The sequence below is a fragment of the Crinia signifera genome, chromosome 1 (genome assembly GCF_055691185.1).
Source record: "Crinia signifera chromosome 1, ASM5569118v1, whole genome shotgun sequence".
Classification (NCBI taxonomy): domain Eukaryota; kingdom Metazoa; phylum Chordata; class Amphibia; order Anura; family Myobatrachidae; genus Crinia; species Crinia signifera.
In genome coordinates, this window is record NC_139217.1 from 181867086 (window position 1) to 181894747 (window position 27662).

The window sequence follows — 27662 nt, forward strand, 5'->3', positions numbered from 1 at the left end:
GTACACCTAGAAGCAAACAATTTCTATCATGACAAGTTTAACTGATCTATTTGCAACATAGATATATTTTTGATATAAATACTCCCTATTATATGCGACTGGATGTTTTAAGAACAATTACTTCAGGGCCATATATACTCATTTGGCTTTGTCTGACAAGGAAACAATATTTGACGACTACTTGGATAGATGTCTAAATGAGTTCCTTATTATAATATATACATTTTTGTCCCAATGCATATTTTCATTTGCTTCTCTGATTTTTAACCATTGTAATATGGTTCTCTTATGTAAATTGTAGAAAATGTTCTAAAAAAAAAAAAGTTTGAGAAATGGTTATTGATTCGCACTAAAGCACCATACACACTAGAAGCTCCCTGCTGATGCTGATATTGGGGGCCGCGGGGACTTGGTGAGTGCATACACACTTGCCGATGCTGGCTGAGAGGGGAGTAATGGCAGGGGGGAGCGACAGGGGAGCTGGGGCCAACCGGTAGCTGCAGCATGGCTGTCTTTAACTAGGACCTCCATCGCCTGTACATGCAGGATGAGGGAGGGGGGTTCATTAACGATGCGATATACAGTAGGCAATATAGTAAAATTATGCAATTGTTTAGCAATTGCATAGTGTGCAAATATTTACCTCCACATTTAAAATGTATTCAACAAATTTTTTTGATTACTTCAGACGTTTAATAACCATAAATTAAGGTACATTCCGGGAATGCATTGCTAGACGTAATTTCTTAAAGCTTTTATAGGGATATCCATTAAAATAAATACAGTAGATACGATCTGAAAACAACAAGTGGTGCATTACACACTCAAAATGAACATAATAAAGTCTGTGTTGATGCCCCATAAATGTCATGATTACATTAGGATGTCTAGTAAGCTATTACAGAAGTTGGTGGAATAGTACTGTATAGGAATGACCCATGGGTGTGCACCTATGAATGTGACAGGCGTATTAGCACGAACAGGAGGGCTCTGCTGGACCAGCATCAATCTCGGCCAGCGACACCGACACGCATTGCTATCGCTACAGCCCCTACACACACCTATGTAGGGGCATTTTCTAAATGACTTTGCCAAACTAAGCAAGAGAAAATGCCTTAATATCAGCATGTGTGTAGGCCCTATTACATATACAGTCATTTACAGTTCACACCATGTATTCATTTATTATACACATTTGTAAAAGTGTAACCCTTCTCTTGTAAATGTGGATAATTTTGTGCCATGGTCCAAAAGATCCTTTTTCACAAAAAGAAATGTGTTGCAGCTTGTCTGTGATCAGACAATGTGCACTGTAAGGCTGGATTTACTTTTTATTTAATTTTATTATTAAGGGAGTCCACCAAGTAAACCTATATTAGGTCCCACAACCAACAATGACTAAAACATATGTGTCCAGCACTACAGTAAGTACTGGCATACTTTTGGGATAGATAATGGCAGCAAAAGGAACATTGCCTAGGCTGTACTCAATATCTCAGAAATATGCCAGGCCAGAATAACAATGATACAGATGGCTTCCACATAAGGTATGTCCATCGTCTTTTCAATATGATGATAAGTAGCCACCCCGCTTGTCACACAGTCCTCCCTAACTCCCAAGTATTTAAATGATATGTTTCATAGTCTCAAAAATGATGCAATATTTACATACTTAGGGAGAGAGTGGGGCTGATAATGTACCCTTTATACACACACCCACATGGCTCTGGCCACACCCACACAGCTCCTCCCCTTCTCAGAACATGAATACTTTCTGTTCCAGGCCCATGTGACCCTTAATACGGCCCTGGAAATATGCTATTGAAAAGAAGCTGTGAAAACAATGACATTTATTAAATATACAGACTTGGACTATACAAATATTATGTTTGTATTTAATAATGATAAATTCCCATGGTGCATACTATAATTGTGAACTGGAATGTCAGATGACAAAAGAACACAAACAATATGCAAGATCAAAAAAAAAACACAGATCACTGATAACCAATGCCAGCAGCGAATTTCAGAGGCCACAATACATGTTAACAATAAATAGTATACAAATACAAACACAATATGATATTAGAATATGTGTGCCATATGTTTTACTTGGACTATGAAACTGAAATTAGATTACAATTTATTTTGTGGCTCTAAGGAGACACTGCTTTAGGGCCCTGGACTGTATTGTGGCTTTTATGTGATTGATGATTACTTGGTAAATCATGGAATACATTCCTGTGTGACACTGGGGATGTATTTTATGTGTCTATACACTGTGTATATTTGTAGCAGTGTTGTAATTAAATAACTTTTTAATTTTGGAAGAATAATAGACAGGACGCAGACTACTACATTTCACAGAACACTTACTGATGTTGAACAGTTTCTAAGAACTGATAATTTCTATGGTCACTTTTTTATAGTGTAGTAGTGTTTTGTAATTCTATACTTTTAATGATATAAAAATGTATGTATGTTGTAGCTTCCTTTTTTATTTATAAAATTTAAATATTACAGTGTTTGGTATTTGAGTTCACATTTGTATTGAACATCATTTGTATCTTACGTAGTTACTGTTACAGATCGTAGTAAATTGAGCTGCACATTTAGATGTTGCATTTATAAGGCAGGAACACAAAACATGTGTTTAATATCTATTATCATCTCATTATAACACAACTGGTTTGGTTTTAAGCCCTGAAGTCCTAGCATGGCACATTCCAGATGCAACCAAGGTGCTGGAAATATGGCACTGACATAAGTGAAAGTGAGAGAGTATAGAGGTGGAGCCTAGCAGCCATTACACTAGGACAGCACATGAGCAGTCACTGCTGCAGCATGGAATGATTCTAGTCTTCCAATATTCTAATATACAGTATATCATAACATTACTATTTTGTTATATTAAAAATGTATTTGCATTTTCTTGATGAACTTATTTAATATAATTTTGTAGCATGTTCATTTTTTTACATTATCATGATGAGAAAAGTAATTTGAATTAAAAATACACATTATAATCCATATTTATTTATCTATCAAAGTATCTCAGGGACTGAAAACATTAGCAGGTTCAGCTGTCACATACGCCCCATGTCATTCATTCCTAATTTCTTGTGTAAAATGCAGAACTTTGTTTGTGCATAACACAAAGTTACCGTTCTCTCGCTACATATGGTTTTCCACTTTCCTCATCACATCTGTGTAACACTAATGTATTTCCCACAGGAAAATGTAATGACTGTGCTAATTTGAATGCACATTTGGGTTGCTCACTCCATGTACTGGCTCCTATTTGCCCTGCCTTGGCCAGAATCATCCTACCAGTCAGTGGCGGACTTGTGGGTGGAGAGCCCAGGTGCAAAAATATAATTTGGGCCCCCCTTATCCACCCCAATCAAAGTTCACAATATGCAACATGGCAGCTGGTGATAGAAAGAGGTAGAGGGTAACATGGAGAGGCAGGGGGTCGCACAGTGTGTCGGAAAAACAGTAGGTGACAGGGGGCTCCTTCGTCCTCAGTGATGCTGGTGCACTGCTCAAAAAGCTGCACACAAACATTGCATGTCTGCTCCAGTACGATAAACTGGATATTCCGGACGCCCAGTTAATCTCATGAAACATCTACAGTACTATGGGTAATGTACTGTACTGTATGTTCTTGATTGGATTCTAAAAGCTCCATATGCATACCTCTTTTACCATCACTGATATGCCTTATGCCTGCTACTGTATACTGTATGTAGTATATAAGGACAAGTAGTACACATAATTGGGGGGGGGGAGGTTGAATCTTAAAGCAAGCTTCACTTCAAAATCTTGTAGAGAAAACATCCATAATACAGTATACATGATCTTATTATCTTTAGATGTGGTAGACAACATACTTTCAAGCATTGCATTGCATGTAAGTAATATCGCACAGGTATTTAGGACTGAGGGAGCAACACAAAGATTACTATAGACACAAAATACATCTTTGACCTTTCTTATATGGTCAACATAACCTATTAAAAAAAGCACCAATTATCTCTCCTGGATGACTTGCGGACTGTCTATTTGACCTTAAAAGTTGTTCAACTTAATTAAATAAAATGCTATAATACCTATACAAGTTGTGTAGTTCAATTCCATTGATAAATACTTAGTTATACAATATGCATTTACAAAGGTTTTTGCTCCATTAACACTGGAGCTTAACTTGGTAAAAGTCACTTAATATTAGTGGTTCTAGTATTCTCAGAAGCTCAAGCACACATATTTCAAGAATTACCATCAGACCAAACACGTTTCTTCAGCTCAGTTCCTCAGAAAATGTTCTTTGGTAGTGTGTATTATACAGTATTGGGAAACACAGCACATTCATATAATCTCTGAAAAGGGGTGTTTGCTACAAAGTTCTTGTGCCCGTTGTCATATTTGTAAGGAGAGAATGCAAAGACCTTCATTTCTCCTTGGTTGTGAATTTGTTTTCTCTCCCTTTCACAACAGATTTGGTTATTTTTGTTCATTTCCCTGCCCCCCCTCTCATGGCGGGTCGTCAAACACTAGCTGCAAATGTGTGGCACTTTATGCTTTTGGACAGTGCCCTCTTTGTACACTGACATCATCAAGACCAACTTGTCCTGTTCTGTCTTTCCCTCGTTCTGCTTTGAAGATAATCTGTGAAAAAAGTAAAAGTAGTCATATTTAGTGAAGTATAACAACACTAGAAATAAATTTTAGGCCTGTGCTGTTACATACCTCCCAACAGTCCCGATTGTCAGGGCCTGTCCCGCTGTCCCACCCGCGGGCGGCAGTGTCCCGCGGTGTGGTGGGGCTGTTGGGAGTCCCCCCTGTCAGCTGCTAAGCAGCGGGGAATAAACGCTGTGCGAATGCGCACAGCGTCTATTCCCGCAGCCAGGGGGCTGGTGGCATGGCTAGAGGCTCACAGAGCCTCTGGGTCATGCCCCCATAGCGGCAAAATGGGGGCGTGGCCTCGCGGGAGAGCAGCGAGTATAGGCCACGCCCCAAATTAGGCCACACCCCTGAAAATTTCGGCGCGTCCCCGGTGCGCAGCAGCAGCATCCCGCCTGATGGACTGCCAAAGTTGGGAGGTATGCTGTTATATTTTCTTTACTCATTATGATCTATGTAGTAAGTTTACGAATTTTTGATCAGTTTGACATATGGCTGCAAAAAGAGATATTTTTTCGCTCCGCAATGGAAAATATTAGTACATTTCCTAACCCTATAAATACACTGTACACTTAACCCTGTGATTCTCTCTGTAGGCAGAATATTTTATGGCCTAGTTAGTGACAGAGCGGTCATAGGGGTGTATTCAATCTTGGATTCTGACTTTCAGAATGTTCCAGCATTCTGAATCCTGACCCGTTTCGCCCAGCTCGACATGTTCCACCTGTCTAGTGGTGAAAAGGGGGCGTGATGGCGAAAACTGCCATGGATTGTCAAGATATGGTTGTGAATTCGACAATCCACGGCCTTTTCTGCCAAAACAGATCCAACTGGTTTGAAAGTCAGATCTGTTTTGTTGAGATCCGCCTTCAATGATGTTGGGAACGGCAGCATTGTATAGGCGGCGGCCGCTATTTCCCCTGTCGGAAAAAGCAACCGGGATTGAATATTCCCTATAGAAGTAAAGTTCCTGCATAAGTGGACTGCTGTCAGTGTAGGTGGGGGCAGCTGCTGTTGAACTACATATACAACCATTACCTGCTACAGTTTTAGCATGTCCTTATAGCACAAATTATTGCCCACGACTGTATTTAAGGACCAGTTTGACACCTTCAGGACACCTTTTTAAAGGATGAAGTAAACTAAAAAATTAATAAAATATATCCAAAATGCCTTTGTATTTAAAATGGTTTCACTTACACTTTTGATACCAGATGCGGGCAAGGTTATATGTGTCTCTCCCCAGCCAATACTGCCTCTTCTTCCCCACAGAGCAGGCCCATGATGGCCAGATCTTCTTACAAAGACTTGTAGCTTCCCAGAGTTTTCTCCAGACACCAAGTGTCTAAATGACAGACACAGGTCTCCAGAGTACGACAGGTGTCCAAGGGGGAGGACTAAACGGGCTACTTTTCCAGAATGTTCTTTGGGCTCCATGACGGTTAGGTACTGTCCTCCTAAGTATAAACCAGCAATTATATGTATAAGATAGGACAATGTGACACAGAAACATTATTATGATGAACCTCTCTATGAGTATTATATATTAAAGCTATGGAAATGTACATCAAATGTATATACACATATGCACCTTTTCATAAATGCAGATTGAGAACAGTGGAAATAAGTTGCTTTAATCAATATTTAAGTTTTGTAAAGTGCAATGGAATGAGCTGGTATATACAGTATAACAAATGTAAATGAATGAATAATTTTTTGTGCATTTATTACTATATAAGCAATTCAGTGGCTGTTCAGTTTCAAAATGAATAAAGTTTTACTAAAGAAAAATACATAATTTCTCTTGCTGTCAGGGATAAGCAATATGTCCAGGTATTTGTGATGTGTGTTTTTTGTCATGAAATAGTCTCAGGAAGTGAGTGGGGTGAATGGTGCATCACTCAATAACCTGGACACAAAACCTATTATACAGTATGTACCTATATCTATATTATTCTATATCATGTCTTAGAATTAGCTTTTATACAGTTCTAGCTTGAGTTACTACACCTTTGTCTACAAATTGAATTTTTGCTGTTAAAAGCTTATTGAAATGGATATGGGAACATGCTACAAATAATATTATTAATACATGATTACTATTCTATTTATTAGGTGGCAGTACCTAAAGGCATACAAAGAGAAATATGGGGAACCTAGCAAAAATGGGTGTGGTATAATACCCCGACAGTCGGGATCCCGACAGTCAGTACTCCGACGTCGGAATCCCGACTGCACAGCGGGGGGAGCGCAATGAAGCCCCTTGCGGGCTCGGGTAGCACTGTGTAACCATGCTAGCTTCTTTTTCCATAGACACAGTTTGTGATAGCTCAGATTGTTCCTAAATAACTTCACATTTCAAAACAAATTCAATTTGAAAAGATCCATCTGTCATGCAACTCCTTATGCCTTGTGACTGTTCCCTCTGCACATGTTATTTATATCATCATAACTTAACCCTGTGAGTGCCAACATCTGTGAGAGATGCACAAAATATTCGCTAAAAAATGCCAACATCTCTGTGAGAGATGCGCACATTAAACATTACAGGTCATTATGATGAATAAAATGTTTACTAGGCAATTTTCACACCAATTTTGACATTCATTTGGTACTCAAAGGGTTAACGGACTAAAAAAGGGAAAAAATATTAGTGTACTGTCTAAATACTGCAAAGCAGCAAATGTAACTGTATCATTGAAAGGTTACTCATAAATCTACTTAGCTAGATAAGCACTATAAAATAACATTAATCTCTTCAATATTGAGGTAAGAAGCTGGACTGCATTTCTGCTGGCCAATACAGCCAGCGTTTAGCAGGAAATCATCCTTGATGGTTCCCCACCAAGAGATGCCAGGTTCATTGATGCATGGAAGTGGGTCCTTACTGGGCACCATGGTTAAAATGTTCAACAGTATTGCCCAATCTAGTGCCACTTGTACACCAGTGTTGGCCCTCTTTGTTAAATTGATAACATTTCCACAGTATAAACTATAGTGATAAAAAAAAAATGCTAATACCACCTTTTATAATAAAATAGAATATAGTGCCTCCTTGTCAAAATAATTAATTATTATTATTAATGATTTACTTAAAATATAAAGGCCTTTTGTACCTATGTGGAATAGAAAAAATATGATAATTTTTTTTCTTCTTTGTTAGACAAAACCCAATGGGACTTATTTACTAAGATGGGAGTTCTACTGAAGATGGTATCATGCTATAGGCAACCAATCAGATTCTATTATGTTCTAGAATGTGCTAAATAAATAAGAAGATTCTGATTGGTTGTCCATAGCAACATCCCATCTTCAATAGAACTCCCATCTGTTAAGTTGACACCCTTACACACAGAGTGAATGAGCCTCCATGCTGAGTGATTCAGTGTTACTCAGATTGCTCAGCACGGATTGCTCAGCACACATCCGATGCACCAGTGATGTGTGCTGAGCGACATGTCACGGCCAGTGTTTTCTGGAGAGAGAACACTGGCGTTGACTAGATATATACTGCAGACTTGAATGATCTAGCCTGGTGATAGCGTAATTGCTATGGGACATACACACTGATTTGTGCTTAATTTATAAACGATCTAGCCAGATTGCTTAGAAATCACGCTCAAATCTCCCCGTGTGTATGCTCCATTACTTATTAGGATTACATTATAGCTGCTCTTAACTTAAGCAAATACTGTAATCAGAAAAAGTTTTACCTAAAGCATCTTTCACCAGCTCCCAGTGTAAATCGTTTTCTTTATCTCTGATCCAGCCACACAGGCCATTGTCAAAGTTACAGCTGTGAACGAAGACTCCTGCAAAATGAAACAAGTGTGTATTGTGAGTCAGTAAGTATACTCCATGACATAAAGCAACAAGAGAATATAAATCAATAACCAACATACATTTAATGTGTGTATAGAGGGCAGCTGGCAAAGCTCCATCCTGTGCTAAATTACATAAGTTGATCCTGTACACAACACACACACCTGGCCATCCACACAATATAAAACAAACATTTGATTAATCAGACCAGAGCTGCTTCTTCCATTGCATCATGGTCCAGTTTTGATGCTCATGTTCCTATTGTAGTCACTTTTGGTGGTGAAGAATGGTCAGCATGGGCACTCTGACCAAAGCAGCTCCATATACAGCAAGCTCAGACAACACTTGTCTATCATAGTCAGCATTAACTATTACAGCAAGTTGTCATACATTAGCTCTTCTATAGGATAAGACTAGACAACCCAGCCTTTGCTCACTAGACACATCAGTGAGCCTTGGGTGTCCATCAACCTATCACTGATTGTCCTTCCTTGGACCACTTTGGGTAAGTAGTCAGCCTACAGGACCATGGACAGGGGTGTCAAAGGGCATATTCGTACCAGGCCTCAACCAAGGTTCTGAGGGGCTCATTGGCTGTAAGCATGACTGCAGCAGTGCAGCACCTGGCAATGGTTTATAAAGGTGTCGGCCACCAGCCCGCCTGAATTCCAGAAGGGAACTCCGGTATCCCCCCCCTTGGCCTGGTCACCTGTCCGGCTATCTGTACTCATCAGTTTACTGATATCACGAAATGCACCGAACTGCATGACACACAGTGCTGCATTCTCCCATCTGCCCTTTCTTCTTCTGTCCTTGCAGAGGTGACGTCAATCCACCTAGGCGAAGCAGGACTGCAGGAGGGACACAGGCAGTGTGGACTGGAACCTGGAGCCTTGATAGCACTAAGGAGGTGCATTGGTGTAAGTGACAATGCAGGGTTATAAACCCCCACCCACAAATAATTATATTTTCAACATAAAATGTAAATGCTATTATGGCCCACTGTGCTCAGCAGTAGTGTAGCAATTTTGGGTACTTATGTAATATCTGGGCTCCCGTTTTTCTTATGAGAACGCGTCCGCTCGCCACGCTTCGGGCACGTTGGCTCGCTGCGCTCACCACACTATATGAAATCAAATCCATGCGTAATTGGATAGTAGGGGTATGAAAAAATGGGGTGCATTTAACATGGGAGCCCAGATAATACCCAATTTTGTTTTTACAGTCCATAGTGAATATGAATTATCTGCTTTTTATTTGTAACAATAAAAGATCACAATCAATATGCAATGTAATAAAAAAAATCCTCTGCTCAGGGAGGGGGCAGAGATATCAGTCTACCGGGCCCCAAGATTTCTATTGCCGGCTCTGCACAGGACAGGCCATTTTGAAGATGTTCTGACCCAGTCATCCACCGATTACAATTTGCCCCTTGTCCAAGTCACTCAGATCTATATCCCTACTTCCAACATATCATCTTTAAGAAATGAATATTCACTTGTTACCTAATACAAACCTCTCCTCGACAGGTGCCATTGTGTGAAATATCACCTGTCAGTGGTTTTACCATTATGGCTGATGAATGGGTTACAGGCCAGGGAACAAAGCCGCTTCATGCATTGATTTGTGGAGCAGGCAAATGAAGTAATGTTTTTCTTAGAACTAATGTAATTACTAGAGGGGAAAACAGGATAATCGGCATCCATGTAATTGGTTGAGACTGTGTTACAGCTGTGCAGTTGATGTACTGTAGATGTTTAATAAAAACTATTTTTTTCAAGTTATAAAAGGAAAGCCAGGTATTCGATTTTATTCTGCATTAGTGAGTACAACACAAGATCCAGAAATAAATAACTCAGCGCAGACGATTGAAGTCAGGACACAAGTGTAACAAGCAGAAGTTGAGCATTACCTCAATGTGAAAATCAGCCAAATTGGCAGGTACTGTATGAATTTAATAGGGCTGGAAAGAAGCAAAAACCGAGTCATTCCTCAGTTGTGGTGAGAGGGGAGCAGGGAAGTGGATATGCTTTACCAATGACAGAGCAGATTACCTGCATGATGCAGCCACTGAAGAGGGAACACACAAGATAATTTTTTAGGAACAGATTTCTAATTGCACCACTAGTCTGCAGGAGGGCCATAGTATTCATAAGAATGACCGAACTGAAGCTTTTAGGTGCCGCAGGGACTAGTTGGCCGTCAATTATTTTTTTTTGCTGAGGGCTCCAATAGTACAAGGTTACTTTTCATATGCCATCCTTCTTTCACTGACATATATTTTGTGGGGGTTTTTAGGAAGCATTTTAGTCTCAATCCCATTTCTTATTTTGCATCTACAAACTACATACTGAGATATTGGGGGTATTCAATTAGCAGCGGTAAATTTACCACAGCTAATTAATTTACCGGGTGCTATTCAATTAGCCGGCACTTATTGGGGATTATGCTTTGTGTGCCTGAACAAAATCCCCAATAAGCAGCTCTCAGAGACGCGATAACACATGGGATCCCTATACATATCCTGGCTCCCATATGCTATCACTGAAAACAGGAAATTGTTCTTCCCCACAAAAAGGGCTTTAACTGAACAGCCTGATCATGACAATTGGTAAAAATCCTGATATTAGCCCATTTTTTTCCGGGAGAAAAATTATTAGGACTAATTAAATACCCCCTTTGTTCATCTATTATCAACTTCAAATGTTTTTTTATTTCATTTTACACAGCTTGACTGAGCATAGATTGGGGGCAATGCAATAATGAGCTTTCCATGCCTGTATTTATAGGCACACAGAATGAGAAGAAATGGTTATTCCTTTCTAACATGGATTCAGTGGTACTCCCAATGCTGGATTTAGCCATTGGTGGGTTCGGAGCATTTGAAACAGAAGAACCGTCAACACTGCTCCGGCACTATCCCTCTTGTCAACACCTCCCCATCCAATATGGGAGTCTGATGGGGCTCCATCATTTTCCATACTACTCAGCGGTCTGTCCTTATATGCTGGATGGAGAGGAGTGCCTCCATGGAGAGCTGCTGGGTCCTACTGCCAGGCAGCTACTGTGCTGTTACAACCTCTAGCACTGTGAAGTGCAGCAGTATGTTCTGGCTAGAGGTCCACTGAGAGAACACTTATAAGAAATAAAATCCTGAAAAGGCTGAATGCATGTATTTGGTAATGTCATACTGGAGAAACTTTGAATTCAATTATAACTCATAAAAAAAGTAGAAATTTGCATATTAAATATACCTGAATTTGGCTTGATAACTTGGTAATAATTTGAATAATAATCATAAAGTCACTCAGAAATGTTTCTGTTTAAATATACAAAATAATGGTAAATACTCAAATATAAAATCATACAAACATATTACCTGGGTCATCATTTTCTTCATCCTCATCTGCACTGAGCCCCTTCTCAACATCAAACTGAAAAATGATGTTGTTTTCATGCCGTGGAACTGCAACATAGATACATACATTTGTTGAAGGCGCTTATCATTCTATATATCTAACTATTGTGCAGGAAAGTTATAGCCCATATACTGTAATGACATTTTTACTTGGAATCCAAATAATAATAATAATAATATTTTAACATACCTTTCTATTTTCAGAAATTATATTTACTTGTTATTAATATTTTATTATTGCTAGCTATTCCTGTTTTTCCTCCACAGAATAATACCTATACTGTATCCATAGACGAGTGATACAGGTACAGTACCATGCATTGGACTATGGTCAAAACTTGCTTTTCAAATTGCTTGAATTAACACACATGTGTTTTCAATGGGCCCCTAGATATTTTATATATTGTAGTAGTATGTAAAAAGCCCATGACAGTTACCGTTGAAAATTTGTGAATAGTTTAAGATGACACATTGGTACACAGAACAATACTAGCACTCAACACACACACATGAGAAAATGCTCACAAAATCTCTCACTTGCTGATTCTCATACCCTATTACATTCCACCCTATATTTTGTTCTCTGGTAACGTTTATAAGGACAACTGAAATAGCTGTATAAAAATTCCAAGCATTACTATTACATAAGGAAGATGTACACCTCATAGCAGTAAACTAATGTTGTGTACATACGGTGAGATTTGACTATATAGTCAAAATTGTATGCAGATCGCACATTGCGATCCTGATGTGCGCTCCTGTGACAGCACAAATCGAAACCCAGATAGACAGGACAGGGCCGGATTATAATGGGGGCACAAGGGGTTTTGTGCATGGGAGTGGGGTAGTGCTGCAGCTTTACCTATCTGCCAATGTGACAATGATTAATGGTGCTGAGCATCGGGAGCCAAGCCACACTGATTGCACAAGTGTGCAGTGCATTACTGGGAGTTGACTAAGTCCCATGACACTTTGCACCAGAGGGCAGAGGCTGAGACGTTTGTGCTGAGCTCTGATTGGTGGAGCTCATTACATGCTTCTCAGGCCCATGGATAACAGCAGCAGCAGCCTAGTCATGGGAGGGTTTTTAATCATAGGCAGCACTGGGACTGTGACAAATCTAATGTAGATTGTATGAATTGTATGTAAAGAGATAGCAAAGATTGCATAGCACTGGAATATAGCAAAGGAATCTCACGTGTGTACACAGCATTAGTCCTACGGCACATCCATGTTTATTGTACATCCATGTTTCTGCCAATACTACAATACTACGATTATACATATAATAACTTGTTTCTTTGTACTGAGCTATGGAAGATGTTTAAAAATGAAATGAGAATCTTTGTAGATGAATGTTGGATTTCTTTCCTTACTGGAGAGAATAGTAGATCCCAACGCTAATGAGTAACACATTTTCATAATCCCACTAACAGCAGGGGTCTTGAGAAAGTCTTTTAAATATATTTCTAGACTCCTGTAAGGAGGTAAACTATCTAAACAATTTCTATTGCATTCTGTGACAATAAATCCATGTTACTTAATCCAGGACTTCTTATTTCACTATACATAGCACTAATCCAGCATGAGAAGACTGCTCATTCCACTGACACTGCATGCTTAAGAAGGAATGCTAAAGTCGGACATTCTAGACGTGTAGTATTTAATCTGGGAGGTCTATGTAATGGCACCATACAGTACATTTTACCTACAGGTGCACAACCTCACAGGCTTTCAAGGCCAAAATATGTGGGATTCCAACAATAAGTCTTCACACACGTCTTTATTGCATAGTTTCTATTAAGACAAAAAAATCTGCAAATAACCCTAACAAAGGAATGAGCCCGGTTACATAATGAGAGTAAGGATGTGGTGGTGACTCTCACCTTGTGTGTGTACAGGTGGAAAGCGGACAAGAATTATTAAACCTAGCTAAGACAATTCCCACACTACAAACATGCTAAATATTCAGTAAACTGAAAGAGTCTTTAAATAATATGATGAGTAGGAGTACCGGATCTGGTTTCTGTTCCTGCAGTCTGAAATAGGAGACATGGAAGACGATAGATGTGACAACTTTATTTTTATATCTAATGCTGTCGGTTGCCTTATTACGCTGTGTAATGAAGCATAGAACTATCATTTAACCTGGCTGAAGAAATCACCTTAGATGATTTGTTTGTGCTTTATAATTCTAAATAAGTGTTGATGCATAGTGCACTGCTAGCAGTGGTATCGTTCAGGTCATTAAGGCAGCATTTGACACTGAAATCTTGCTTCATCATACCTCCCAACTGTCACGATTACAGCGGGACGGTCCCGATTTTTGGGTCCTGTCCCGCGGTCCCACCCGCGGCAAGCATTGTCCCGCTGCCGGGGGTGGCAGTTGGGAGACCCCCTATTCTCGTATGAAAATGAGGTCGCGGCTAATTAGCATAAGCCACGCCCTCATTTGCATACACCCCGCCCCCTTTTCGGGCGCTGTGTCCCTATTTCCCCAACACAGAAGTTGGGAGGTATGCTTCATGCAATGCCTGTGAGATGAGAAATAAGCAGTAATAACAGAGTTGTGTTAAATACCTTTCAATATGTCCTTTCCTACTTACAGCATATGATGGCATTAATACATTAATTAACTGATATAAAATAATGAGAAAATTATCATGTACTTTATGTTGTAAAATGGAGTATTTTGGTAGGTACAAGAACATTGGGGTATATTCAAGGTACAGCGGCTGATGGCGAGCTATCCGGCGCCCAGTGGGGATAGCTCGCCATCAGAGTATTCAGCTGCCCGTTTCCACCTCGCCTGCTCTCTGAGGTGAGGTGGAAGCGGCGAGCACGGCTGTCAAAGTGGTGAGGCTCGCCGCTATGTGCAGTGGGCTCCCTGCATTTGCGGCGGACCTCGCCATTCCGAGGAATTCGAGGGGGCTGGACGGTGAGGATGGCATTACTTTTCTCTTTATATACATGCATAAAAATACAGTTACAAATAAAGTTTTTACTTTCCATTGAAGGCATTCTGTAAGCAAAAGAACATAAAGGAGAAGGGGGGCAGGTTATTGTTTGCCTTAGGAGTTTAGTATGAGTGTAGCAAGTGACACGTGTGCAGGGTCCCAAGTAACTCATCCTGCATATATACTCCAGGTGCATAATCCTGGGATTTTTTATTTTGTTCACCTCCTTACAGTATTTTTAAATGGGTGCTAATAAGCTATGTGTTTGATGTTTAATAAAGCTGGAAGGAAGTAAAACAAAGAAAAATAAAAGGCTTATGTGTTGTGTGGGTGGGAGGTGGTGTCAGTAGCAGAGGGAAGTCGGTATGGAGAGCCCTTGTATGGGGGTAAGTGAAGAGGAAGAGTGGGTTTGGTACAAACTGGGAGGAAACAAAGAATCACTAGGGTATTAATACAGGAATGGAGGATATGGGAGATGAGGCTTTCCTTTAGGATAATCAGACTAAAACATACTATTATATTTTCATGTTTGATCTTAGTGAATATTTGAGCACAGAGCCATAGGCTAAGTAGCACTTATATGTATCAGATTTCTTGAATTAAAAGGAGTTCAACCAGGTGGACTAAAATGTTGTCTATTCGTCATAGGAGGAAAGTGTACCGTCTTCCCTGTTCAGCATTCTGATATGAATAGGATTTATGAGATCTCCAATGAATAGGGATTACTACCTTCTATATTTTATTTACAGTGATATAAAGTACAAAATACCCAAATACCAGGCTCAGTTGGCTTGCGCTGCATCTCCAAAAATGCTGGTGTGCTTTCTTTGTGACATGTTATTGTGCACATTGCAATGATTTGTCTTGCATTTCAATTACTGATGTTTAGGAGGCCTCAGTAGCCTTTGTAATTTGTGGATACAGATGTGCTCTCATACACTGAGCGTCTTTACACCTTTCGGTGCAACTGAGATAATCCGAGAGGAGTAGCATGTCATATTTTCTTTTACATTTTACATCTTAGTCAAATTTCACATGCAGCAAAAATCCACTTAATTTTGGGGTAATTCCGACCTGATCACAAGCCTGCGCGCAGTGTTTTTCAAAGGCATATCCAACCTGAAGCTGACGTCACTTACCCTCCCCTAAAACGCTCAGGCATGCCTAGCATTTTTCCAGATGCTCCCAGCATTTTCCTAAGCATGCCTGCATTTTTCTTGATTATTTCCTGTCAATCATCTTGCATACGGCTTGCGAATAGAAAAAAGTAGCAGGATTTCATTGCATCACAGCCTTGGCATGTATACTATGGGCCGTATGGGGCCAATTATCAGTATACTGCGCATGCAGTGTGAATTTGCGGCCCTGCGATCAATTCTGAATTGCCCCATTGTACCAGAGACACTAGGCTGTGACTTTAACTGCATGGCTGTAACTGCACGGGCATTGGTTTTTATACAGAAAGTCGTAGAAGCATAATGGAACTTAGGAACTGATTTAGAGTTCATTGCTGATGTGCAAATTCGCAATCCATTTGATTATCAAATGACTGCGCAGGCGTACAGTTTATATTGTACATGTGCGAGCCAAAAAAACAACAGAAATAGGGACAATATCTAATCGCAGTCCCCTCGCAATTTGACGGACAGGAAGTCGGGATTTAGTGGTAGACACCTGTTGTTTTCTGGGAGTGTTCAAAAAAATGCTGGCATGTCCACGGTGTGTGACCGATCAATCATGTCTCTGTCACAGAGTTGTGGAAGGGTCAGACTTACATGGTTCATATGCTTCATGAATTGCATATCGATGTGCTACAGGCAGTGGCGTAACTATGCCTCCGCAGCCCCCGCCGTGGCGGGGAGGCGCAGAGTAACTATGGGCGCCGGGGGGGGCTGCGGGGCTATAGTTACCTGCTGCGCTGCTGTCTACTCTGCCCGGCCGCATCTGCGGTCACTGTCCCGTCACTCGCTCCCGGTGCCGGCTCCTGCTGATAATAAAAACTGACACTTAGAAAATGGCTGCCCCCAAATTGCAGACAGTTTTGGCAGCCATTTTCTAAGAGTCACTTTTCATTATCAGCAGGAGCCGGCGCCGGGAGAGACTGGACGGGACAGTGACCGCAGATGCAGCCGGGCACTCTGTCAGGTATGGGCAGGGGAGGGGAGGGAGAGGGGGGCGCCGAAAAAAGTGCGGTGGGGGGGCGCAAATTATATAGTTACGCCACTGGCTACAGGATACCGGATAGCGATTTTTGGAGGCTTCTATAGGGTATCGCCACCCAAATGTGGCGATACCCTGCCCATCCCCTGCATTTTCAGCTTAGTACATCCCGCCCAATGACTGGTAACTAATTGAGTGGGATAATGGAAGATTATTTAGAAATAAACCAGTCCTACCTAAAGGACAACAATCTATATATATTGAGCTTCATAGGTAAATCATTTTCCTTATTCATACTGACATATTCTGATTTTTATTTACCATAAAAACATACAATTGGTTCCTAAAATGACTATTTTGTACTTTTTATTTGCACCCTCTTTTAATCCTCCAGCAAATCCTGTGTCTTGTTTTTTCCCCGGCTGCACCCTACATTTCATTAGTAAACTGCCATCTGTCTTTGATCACAGAAGCTGGTGGCACAAAGGGGGACATTACATACCAGCAATGTGACAGGATTATGAGAGTGAAGCTCTTATAAAAGTTATATCGTATTATCAATCTTTATTATTAGAAACCCAGAGCACACATCCTTTATTAAAATGGCCTTGGGTAGAACAATGTGGGAGATTAATAAAAAATATTTATACATCTCAGATAGCTGTCCTGCACTCTGCCATCCTTGCTGGCTTTACTTTATCATTAAACATTTCTGTTTAGCAGAAATAACATTGATTGATTGAATCTTGTGGCACACATAAGTATTCACTGGGTTATCTATTAAAAGGCCTACACACGGGGAGATGCTATGGCGCTCAAAATGCTTCAGCAAGATTGCTTAGCACACATCGATGTGTCAGTGCTGCTGGATATTAATTGCCGGGCAATAGCGATGCATGCGGCCGTGCATCGCTATCACTATGGCCCCTACACACATAGCGATGAGATTGCTTTGAAAATGCCCCTAAATCGCTGTGTGTGTAGCAGTGTATATATATATATATATATATATATATATATATATATATATATATATATATATATATATAGAGAGAGAGAGAGAGAGAGATAGAGAGAACACATTTCAGAACTCAAAAGCGATATCAATGGCTTTCAATTAATGAATTTAAAATTGCAGGGGAGGAGAGGTACCCCCTTGAGAGCAGGAGCCTGGTGGCAGATGACTCCATTGCCTCCCAGAGTTCTGCCTCTCGTGTGTAGGCCCCATTAGCTTCAGGCATCTGATGCACAATGGTTTAATTCGACACATATTTACTGTTATAGGGGAAGATTCTCTAACATTCGTGCCGAGTTTATAGTTTGTTTTTCGGCACATTTGCACGCCGTTAATGTTTTCTATTTCTCCATATTCTCTATCATTTTGTCTTCTGCATTTTCTTTGCGGTATTTGAGCCCTCCGCGATCTCTGGGTTTTGCTTCTAGTGCGCATGTGTCCACTGAGGGTCCGTCACCAGAAGCCTCTCCGCACAGAAGGAAGGACACACTGCTGGGAACCCAAGCACTCAACAACCGTATGCAACAATGGGGGGGGGCTCTCCTCCTCCCTGCACTCGGAAGATGATTTTCAGTGCAGGGAGGAGGAGGTCACGGGTCCGGGCAGCACAGCGCCGTGCTGTCCGGACACAGGTGAGCGAGGAGGGGGGGGTCGGGTCGTTGGTGGTCGGTGCGGGGGGCGTGGGTCGCGTTAAGAAGCCCATAGGCTTCTATGGGGTATCGCCAGCTTTTACTGGCGATTCCCCCTGCAGCGAAAACCTGCAGTGTGGGTTTTGCTTCAAAATGCAGTAAAAACCCTGATAACAGAGTTTTTTTTTAAAACCCTGATAACTGTTTTAGAGAATCTCCCCCCATAGTGTTTTATTAGGCCAGATGCACGAAGCTTCAAAAGTGATAAAATGGAGAATGATAAACAGCCAGCCAATTAGCTCCTGCCTGACATTTTTCAAACACAGTATGTGACATGGCAGGTAGGAGCGGATTGGCTAGTGGTTTATCACTCTCCATTTTATCACTTTTGAAGCTTAGCGCATCTGGCCCTAAGCTTGGTGAAGATAAACTAGAAGGTGATAACGCACCAGCCATGTCAGCTATGTTTAAAAAAAATACAGTTTTTTGACTGGTGCGTTATCACTGTTCACTTTATCTCCACTTTATCTCTTCACTAGGCTTAATACATCTGCCCCAGTATGAGAAAAGACCTCAAATGATCCCAATGTGATGCAATGTCTTTCACACATATATACACAAATAATCAAAGCACTCATCAAATACTGTATGATGCGGTAGAGGAAAAATTGTTATGTACTACCATAACAATTGTCATACAAAGACAAGATGAGAAACAGCTAAAGAGCTTGACATACTGTAAATAATCACTGAGTAATCAGAGAGAAGTTGATTGAATATGGATGTAAAAACATAACAGGTGTAAAAATCCAGACATTTGAAAACATCTCTCATGTCAACAGCAAATATGGTGACACAACATAAAGTGCGGTACAAGCTTAGGAACAAAGAATTACTCATCCTGCCGACATGAAATATTACACTCTCTGGCAATGAAATCATTTTTCCCAGTCTGTTGCCCAAATACCAAACACGTTGATTTAGATCAGCCTTGAACCTACAGCAGTAAAACATGAGGATGTTGATAACTATGTCCTTGAAAGTTCATTGGGCATTTCTAGTAAAGTATCTCACAGACTCATAATGGCCTATATTTTAAGTGCATTTTTAATCAACAATTATTTCGCTACTAGGACAATTTTCCACACAGCCAGGCCAGGAGAGGCTGGTAATTAGAGAAGAAACATCAGCCCATTAATGAAGTATATACCCGCAGAAGCTGTGTTATATACTGTGTCTCACCTCACACTGGGCTGCATGCTTGGGCTGGGCATAACCGGCAATGATTGTGCTGCATGGGATAATTATAAAGCAGACCATAGCCAATCAAGTCCATACCTAGCAATGCTACATTACACATCCCTCCACAGAGATAATCTCAATCACAAAACAATGGCCAATATTCTATTGGTTGAATAATGCATGGGGTAAGGTTTAACATACTACATCACTGGGCGGGTTAGACTATGGGCCCTCTCAATTGCCCACCTGTGAGTACAAAGGTTCCTTATTGCAGCTCTCCACCCTAGTGCCAATAATTCCCTTATGGGCACTAATCCTCAATTGCACCAGTGGTAATAGATCAGTCAGTGTCCATAGGTTCCTATTGTAGTATTGCCCAACAAGTGACAATAGATCTCTCATTGGAGCAGATGTATTAAGCCTTGAGAAGAGATAAAGTGGAGATAAAGTGAAAGGAGATAAAGCACCAGCCAATGAACTGAGTTTGAAAATGACAGTTGGTTGTTGATTGGCTGGTGCTTTATCTCCTTTCAGTTTATCTCCACTTTATTTCTTCTCTAGGCTTAATACATCTGCCCCAGTGTTATTAACATCCAACTGACAACAGATCTCTCCCAGTGGCATTACCTGACTCCCTCATGTAGAGCACAGTGGAGCCCCTGCTGGTCTCTACGCTCTGAGTCTGAGGCACTGATGATCCCTCATGAACCCACTCTGACTGCAGAGAACAATGGGATATCGCACAGAAGGGAACGTCGGTTCCTCTCTTTATACTTTTATATATGGCATATAGAATCTTTCCCACCTTGTGGCAAATGAAACACTAGTACTTAGACTTTTCAGACAAGTGTCGCATGTGAGTAAATGCAGACAGAACGTTCAGCATTGTTCCCAACTCATATGCATTTCTGAAATTGCAGCAGCTTAGCCCTTACGATCCCAGTTGAAATTTAGCCATATTGGATTCTAAAGCCACTAAGAAGTCAAATTGCAGCATTGGATTTTGCATCATTGTCACTAGCTGAATTCCCACAGATGTCAATTGCTGAAATACGTTCACTTTCTCTCTATGTATTCATTCATGTCTCTGCATGTACTCAGTTTGGTACAGTACAGTGTAAGCCTCGTGTTTACTCGCTTCTGGAGACCCTTATCTCCGTATGCTGCTTGCAGGGCTCTCCCCATGTCCTGTGCTGATGGTTTCCTGTAAATTATGGAATATACATACTGCTCTTTAGTAAGGCCTATGGTCCTCATGGCCCAATCCACTTAATCAGGATTTGTCACCTGGATTATTTTATTTTTCACAGCTGTTATCACTTCAGATGCATCTCCATATTGAACTTCCACATGATGTAGTTGTCTAAACCTTTCAGTTTGGTCGCAGATCAATGTATGCCTGCCGCTGCACTGTGCACTTTTCTCTTGCAGATCCAAGTACAGGTGCTTTCAGTTTACTGCACTTAATGCATTTAATGCCTGGGCCCATAACCTACTGTTATAGCCTATTGGGATGGTGCACACAATAGGTGTCAAGAAGAATATGGAAGGGACTGTTAGGCCACACACAGAGTCCTTAACCAAGTTACTGTACCAGTTTATTAATATCAATAGATACACAGGTAAAAGCAGTAATGCACATGTTTGTAGCGGTATCCAATACAAACAAATCAGTGGCTAGAACAGCAGTATTTGGTCTCACCCGGTGGAAATAAAGGTAGGCTGTTCCAGTGGCTCCAGGTTGTAGTACCTGGTTTATATGCAGTATAGGAGACAGTGGCAGAGTGCACTGCTCTAAAACACATCACACCCTTATTGTAGTTGGCTACATCAGGACACCGCCTTGCAGCATCTGAAGGTCCACTCGAACTCCTGTCCTGACATGCCATTCATAGAGTCACAAGCTCAGCTTCAGTGTGGATGAACACGTGTAATGCAAATATACTGTAGATGCAGCAGCCCCCCCCCCCCCCCCAAAAAAAAAGACACAACCTACCAATGACATCCCCCTCAGTAAACACAGAAGTCCAATCTGAAAACCTTGTATGGCAAAGCAGTAAGTAAACTACTCATAGTAGAGTAGAGTTAACACAAACAATAAGCCAAATTCCCAGAGACACTGAAATGCACAGTAGGGAATATAGCTGCACCATCAAATCAAGCTCTATCTGTACTTTCCTTTCATGACTACATTATGTTAAATCATCTGCAAAAATGTTGGGAATAGCTGCGATATGACGAGGAGACAGGTGGACAGGATGTGGGAGGACCACCCACTTCTCTGGTAGCCTAGGAGAGTCTACTGGATTTTCCGTACAGAGTAGGTAATATGGTGTTATAATGAGAATAACCCAGGTTTTGGAACCACATCAATAGGTTTAGTGTCTCTTACCTCAATATGGAATTTTTAGAAATGTTCTGCCTTTGCTAGTTTTTAATGCAGGATGATCTTTTACAAAAGCAAACCAATAAGGACGGTGTAATGGCTAGCATTACTGCCTCAGAGCACTGAAGTCATGGGTTTGATTACCACCATGGCCCTAAACAGGATTCGCTGCACATCGTGAAAAAATGCATTGAATACTCCCCTATAAGTTTTCAATTGCAGGTTAGATTTAATCATTTTTTATGTAACACAGTCTTAGGGCCAGATGCACTAAGCTTCAAAAGTGATAAAATGGAGAGTGATAAACAGCCAGCCAATCAGCTCCTTCCTGCCATGTCACAGACTGTGTTTGAAAAAAATGTCAGGCAGGAGCTGATTGGTTGGTTGTTTATCACTCTCCATTTTATCACTTTTAAAGCTTAGTGCATCCGGCCCTTAGTCCATAGCATGCCACAGAAATTTTTACTCATTCACATGAATCCTTAACAGATATAACATGTGCAAAGACAATTTCATTTTTGTAAGCAGGGTGAATACTGGCTGATTTTGCATGTACAGTAGTTCACAAATGCTGGAGAGCTTTATATTGACACTGCTTTTTTGATTTGAGCTTGGACACAACGCTCAAATCAAAACATTGGTGTAAAAATAAAGCTGTCCAGCATTTGTGAACTACAGTACATGCAAAATCAACCAGTATTCACCCTTTATTCAAAAATTAAATGTACAGTACTGTACTTTATACCGCTGGTGATTCCTGATATTACACCATGGGGGAAATTCAGAAAGTGAGAGATTTAGTAAGAAATATCGAGGTTTTTTTTTTTTTTTAAAGCGGCAATCATTTACACTGCAAAACCAGTTTGATTTTGAAGTGTAAATGATTGCTGCTTTAAAAAAACCCTGGATATCTCTTACCAAATCTATCACTTTCTGAATCTCTCATCCTATTAAATTTCACCCCATCAGTCCAACATTTGCACAAGCCTTTTGACAAGTGTAATTTCACCACTGTTACAGCTCCTGTGCTCCTGGGAACGTAGCTGCTTGCATTGACACACATATGACACTCCCATGAGTGGCCCTTGTTTCATTCATTTCAATTCACCACCCCAGAATGGCATGCCAAGCATCCAATCAGCTTTGAAATGGCATTTATCTGACAGAAGCTGATTGGCTGCTTTTGTCAACTTCTCACATCTTTCTAATTGTATTGTACCATGATTTGTGTGAAAATTACCATATTGAAAAACCAAATTTTACATGTGTCTTTATTCTTTATTATACTCTTTGGAATAATTCCCTTTACTAGTCAGTATCAGCAAATATTTTCACATTCTAAAAATGTGACAATAAAGGCGAGCCTGTCCTAATCCTGATCCATGGATGGATTGCCAACAGAACCCATGGACCGGCACGCCTATGGGACCGCCTGTTGCTCGGAGAGTATAGAGAGTGACAGGCTGGTGTTGTAGGTGTGTTCAGTGGTAGAAGGTGGCATGTTGTTGTGGATGTGGAAGAAAGTTGCAGACTGGTAATGTGGGTGTATAAGGGACCACCTTTTGGATATTTTTCCAGAGCCACTTTAAATTTCCAACCCACCAATGACACCAGAGAAGGGCATTGTAGTCAAATTAGCATAAAGTTGCAGACAAAGATATAAGGGAAGCTGCAACTGTCAGCCTATGCGAAGAGAACCCAGCCCTTTAACAGACTCCACCCCCACAACAGGCCTCACCTCTACGAGGGCTGCTTCCAGAAATATATCGGCTGGTTTTCCATCCCAATCCACCCTTTACCCTAATTATGCTTTTTCAAATATTGGGAGGGTTTTTTTTTTCTTATTTGGACTGTACAAAAGTAACACTATTATTGTTCCAAAATAAAGGGGTACATTGTGGATTCAGATTCTGTTTATCATTTTCTGGGCTGCAATAGAGAAATGATGAATAGAATCTGATTGGTTAATATGGGCAACATCACCTCTTCATTTTTCAGAAGCTTTAGTAAATATACCCTTATGTCTCTACATTATATACATGGTATTTTGTTTATTACAGGTGCACACTGTTCCATGTTTCAGAGTGAGAACACAGGTCATACAATTCCCATTACCACCCATACCACATGTTCCCCATTACTCACTTTGGGTCACACTGACTGGAACTAAACACAATGGTGCTAATACAGAGGGACTACTATGACAGCTCGTGTATCTTTAGTGAAATTGCTTTGCGCATGCCCTGAAAGCAGCATATGTACCTAAGATGACTTGAATGACTCTGGTACTTAACACCTGCCTGCACCTTAAGTGGTGAAGTGCACTACATTACTTGGGCATATAATGAACGCTTCTGTGTGTATATATGAACAAATATAATTTAAGAGCAGCATTCAATTGTTCCCACTACCTCAGCGCACCCGTGTATGCACAAAGCAGATATTCAATTGTTTTTGCTGAGTGGCATGCTAAAACAATTTCAGCTCACCAGCCCCGGGTGGTGAGCTGTATTGAGCAAAAAGTGACCCGTTTGACTCATCAATTGGACTTTTTGCTTTGTGCTCATTAGTATAAAGTGTGCTCTCGGGGTGATAAATAAGAACACTTGAATATCTCGTCACTTTAGGTGGGAAATCGGGCACATGACTATCTCCCATAGAATTGTGTCTGATGTATTAATAGAATATAAGTGTATGTGGCTCACACCTGGTTTACATCTTGCTATGTGTCCACGTCAGCATGTGGGTGTAAGCAAGCAAATGTTATTTTTTTGTAAATAATTTTCAACTGGGCGACTTTGCATCAGGTTTGTTGTACATGGCAAATCTAGTCAGTCAGTGTAAACTTGGCTAATCCTGCCAGTATAAGCATTGCTTTATTTGGCAGAGCAAACTAAATAAATACAAATTTGAACGATGAATTTCAAGATACATCAACTGATAAATTGTGTTCACGTCTGCACAATCTACTGTTAGTCACCACAGAACAAGAAATGACATTAAACACTGTTGCTGAGATCTGTATGTCCTGTACAAAATAAAGGGCATATTGAGCTGTAAAATCTTAATTGTACGATTTGATAAACATTAATTTATTAATTAAATTTATGCAATTCAAATGTATTCTACTGCAGGCACCAATCCATTAATAAAATGAGATTGAATGGATTGTGAATCAATCTAGCCCAAGGCTGAAGGAGAATGGAATTCTTAGTACTCTAACTACAGCATGCACCAAGGGAAACTGGCAAACCACCAGAAACATATCTGTTAATGGTCCATTTAAAAGTGACTCTTCCCAATGCTCTTAAACATCTGTCCTATAAAGTAATATTAGAGACATTTTTTACTGATTAGGTATTATAACTTTTAGAGCATTGGGAGGACCTGGATATATGGGGCTATTGGAGATACTCATGTGATGTAGTGTGGGTTGTATCCTCTTTTCACTGCAGTTTAAATTATTTCTAATAGAGAAAGACGTGCTCAGATATACTTTAGTTTAGATATCTGTGGAAAGCTTTATTATTGCATGTATTTATTGAAGTACATTAAGTAAATCCTAAGGGACTTGGTGAAAAGAAGTGTATTTGAAATAATTATTTTTTTGAATCTTCAACAATAGATGTTATATTTTATAATGCAAGAGTTACCATTAGTGTTTCTCTTAAATGTATCACAAGTTTTACAGGTTAAAGGTATCCGAAGACTACATAAATTCACTAAAATATTGTTATTGTTATTATTATTGAAAATACTTACTGAACACATCTCCCCGTTGTTTCCCTTGGTCCTCAATCCTGTTATCATCTGGCAGTCTAGTGGAGAGCTGTGGGGGAGCAGTGGTTGGTGGTGGCCTTGTCGCGGGCTGGGGTGGCCTAGTAGCCGGCTGGGGAGGCCTTGTCGCGGGCTGGGGTGGCCTAGTTGCTGGCTGAGGAGGCCTTGTTGCCGGCTGGGGTGGCCTTGTTGGTGGCTGAGGAGGCCGAGTCGCTGGCTGAGGAGGCTTGGTCGCTGGCTGAGGAGGCCTGGTTGCTGGCTGGGGTGGCCTGGTTGCTGGCTGGGGTGGCCTGGTCACTGGCCGGGGTGGCCTGGTCACTGGCATTGGTGGGAGCCTTGTTATGGGATTGGGTGCTGGTCTTGTTGTAGTTTTGGGTGTTGTTCTTGGATTAGGCTTTTCTGTAATAGAGGGTGAAGGAGGCCACTTAGGATGTCTGCCACCGAAGTCTGGGATTCTGTTGCTTTTTCCTTCACTACCACTCAGTGTGCTGCCATTCCCTGTTAATGTGTTTCTCATACTATCTTTACCTGGTAGAAAGTTATGTGGACCTGATGGATCAATCATAACTCTGGGGATCACTTCAAGAGAAAACAAAACACAACATTAGACATTATGCCTTTCTCTTGCCACACCAGCCCTATTCTTCAGTCTCAGGTGTGGTATTCAATTACCGGTGATTATTTACCACCACTAATTATGGCGCCAGTGCTATTCTATTAGCCTCAATCACCTGCATTTATCAGGAGCTTAATTCCAAATATGATCATTTTTTTTCTTTTTTTTACACATTAAGTGTTGAATAAGGACATACTGTATGTCCGTGACTCATATCGGGACATATGTTTTGTCACATGAAAAACGTTTTCATGCAGTATAATTAAATAGGGATGATAAAAAACATCCAACAAACCAAGGTTTTTCACAACACTATCGCAGCTAATTGTTATCCTCCCTCAATCATCTACAAATGAAATTACTTTATTACATGTATCAAACTTACTGATTATTAAGATTGACATTTTAGCTAACATACATGTTGTAACATCCAAATATACAAATAAAAGTATACACAAAACAAGTGAAAAAATAGTGTTCACTGTGTTCCCTTATAAAATGTCCATTGCGCAATATAATTATGATAGAAAAAATACCCTATGTTACTTCTGCCCTACATTGCACACCAGAATCTGCTTAGGCTTAATTGTTCAGAATTGGACATTATTAAAATTCTACATCAACTTTTTTTGGTTGCCACATTCCAATATTGGGCTTTATTGAGAAGTAAATGATACAGTGTCTTGTGCACCAAACACCATATGAATCTGATCATACTTTTATAGATTCATTTTGAAAATATGGTACTTATGTAGTATCTGGGCGTCCGATTTAGAAATCGGATCGGATCGCATCGCATCGCATGCGACCAAATCGTATGCGATGCGATGGTCAAGATTTTTCCATAGGATTCAATGTTAAAATGGTCTGAGTCCATTTTAACAGAGAATTCAATGGGAAAAAGGGGTCCTTTTCCTTTCCCCACTATCCAAGTGGGCATGGAGTTGGATATAAACC

General features: G+C 40.5%; 1 protein-coding gene across 8 annotated transcripts in view; it reads right to left on the minus strand.

The window, feature by feature from the left end:
* Positions 1-1833: 1833 nt before the first annotated feature.
* The window catches only part of NPNT (nephronectin), a 116035-nt gene continuing 90206 nt past the window's right edge, over positions 1834-27662 (minus strand). For 6 of the 8 annotated variants that reach the window (XM_083178720.1, XM_083178728.1, XM_083178772.1 and 3 more), the window contains 5 exons: positions 26075-26668; positions 11885-11971; positions 8397-8495; positions 5884-6140; positions 1834-4668 (listed from right to left, as the gene is read on the minus strand). In XM_083178720.1, the coding sequence (XP_083034846.1) occupies positions 4576-4668; positions 5884-6140; positions 8397-8495; positions 11885-11971; positions 26075-26668 (1130 nt within the window). In that variant the 3' untranslated portion in view covers positions 1834-4575. The remainder of the gene's footprint in view (positions 4669-5883; positions 6141-8396; positions 8496-11884; positions 11972-26074; positions 26669-27662) is intronic. The other 2 variants (XM_083178746.1, XM_083178762.1) reach the window with 2 other exon arrangements.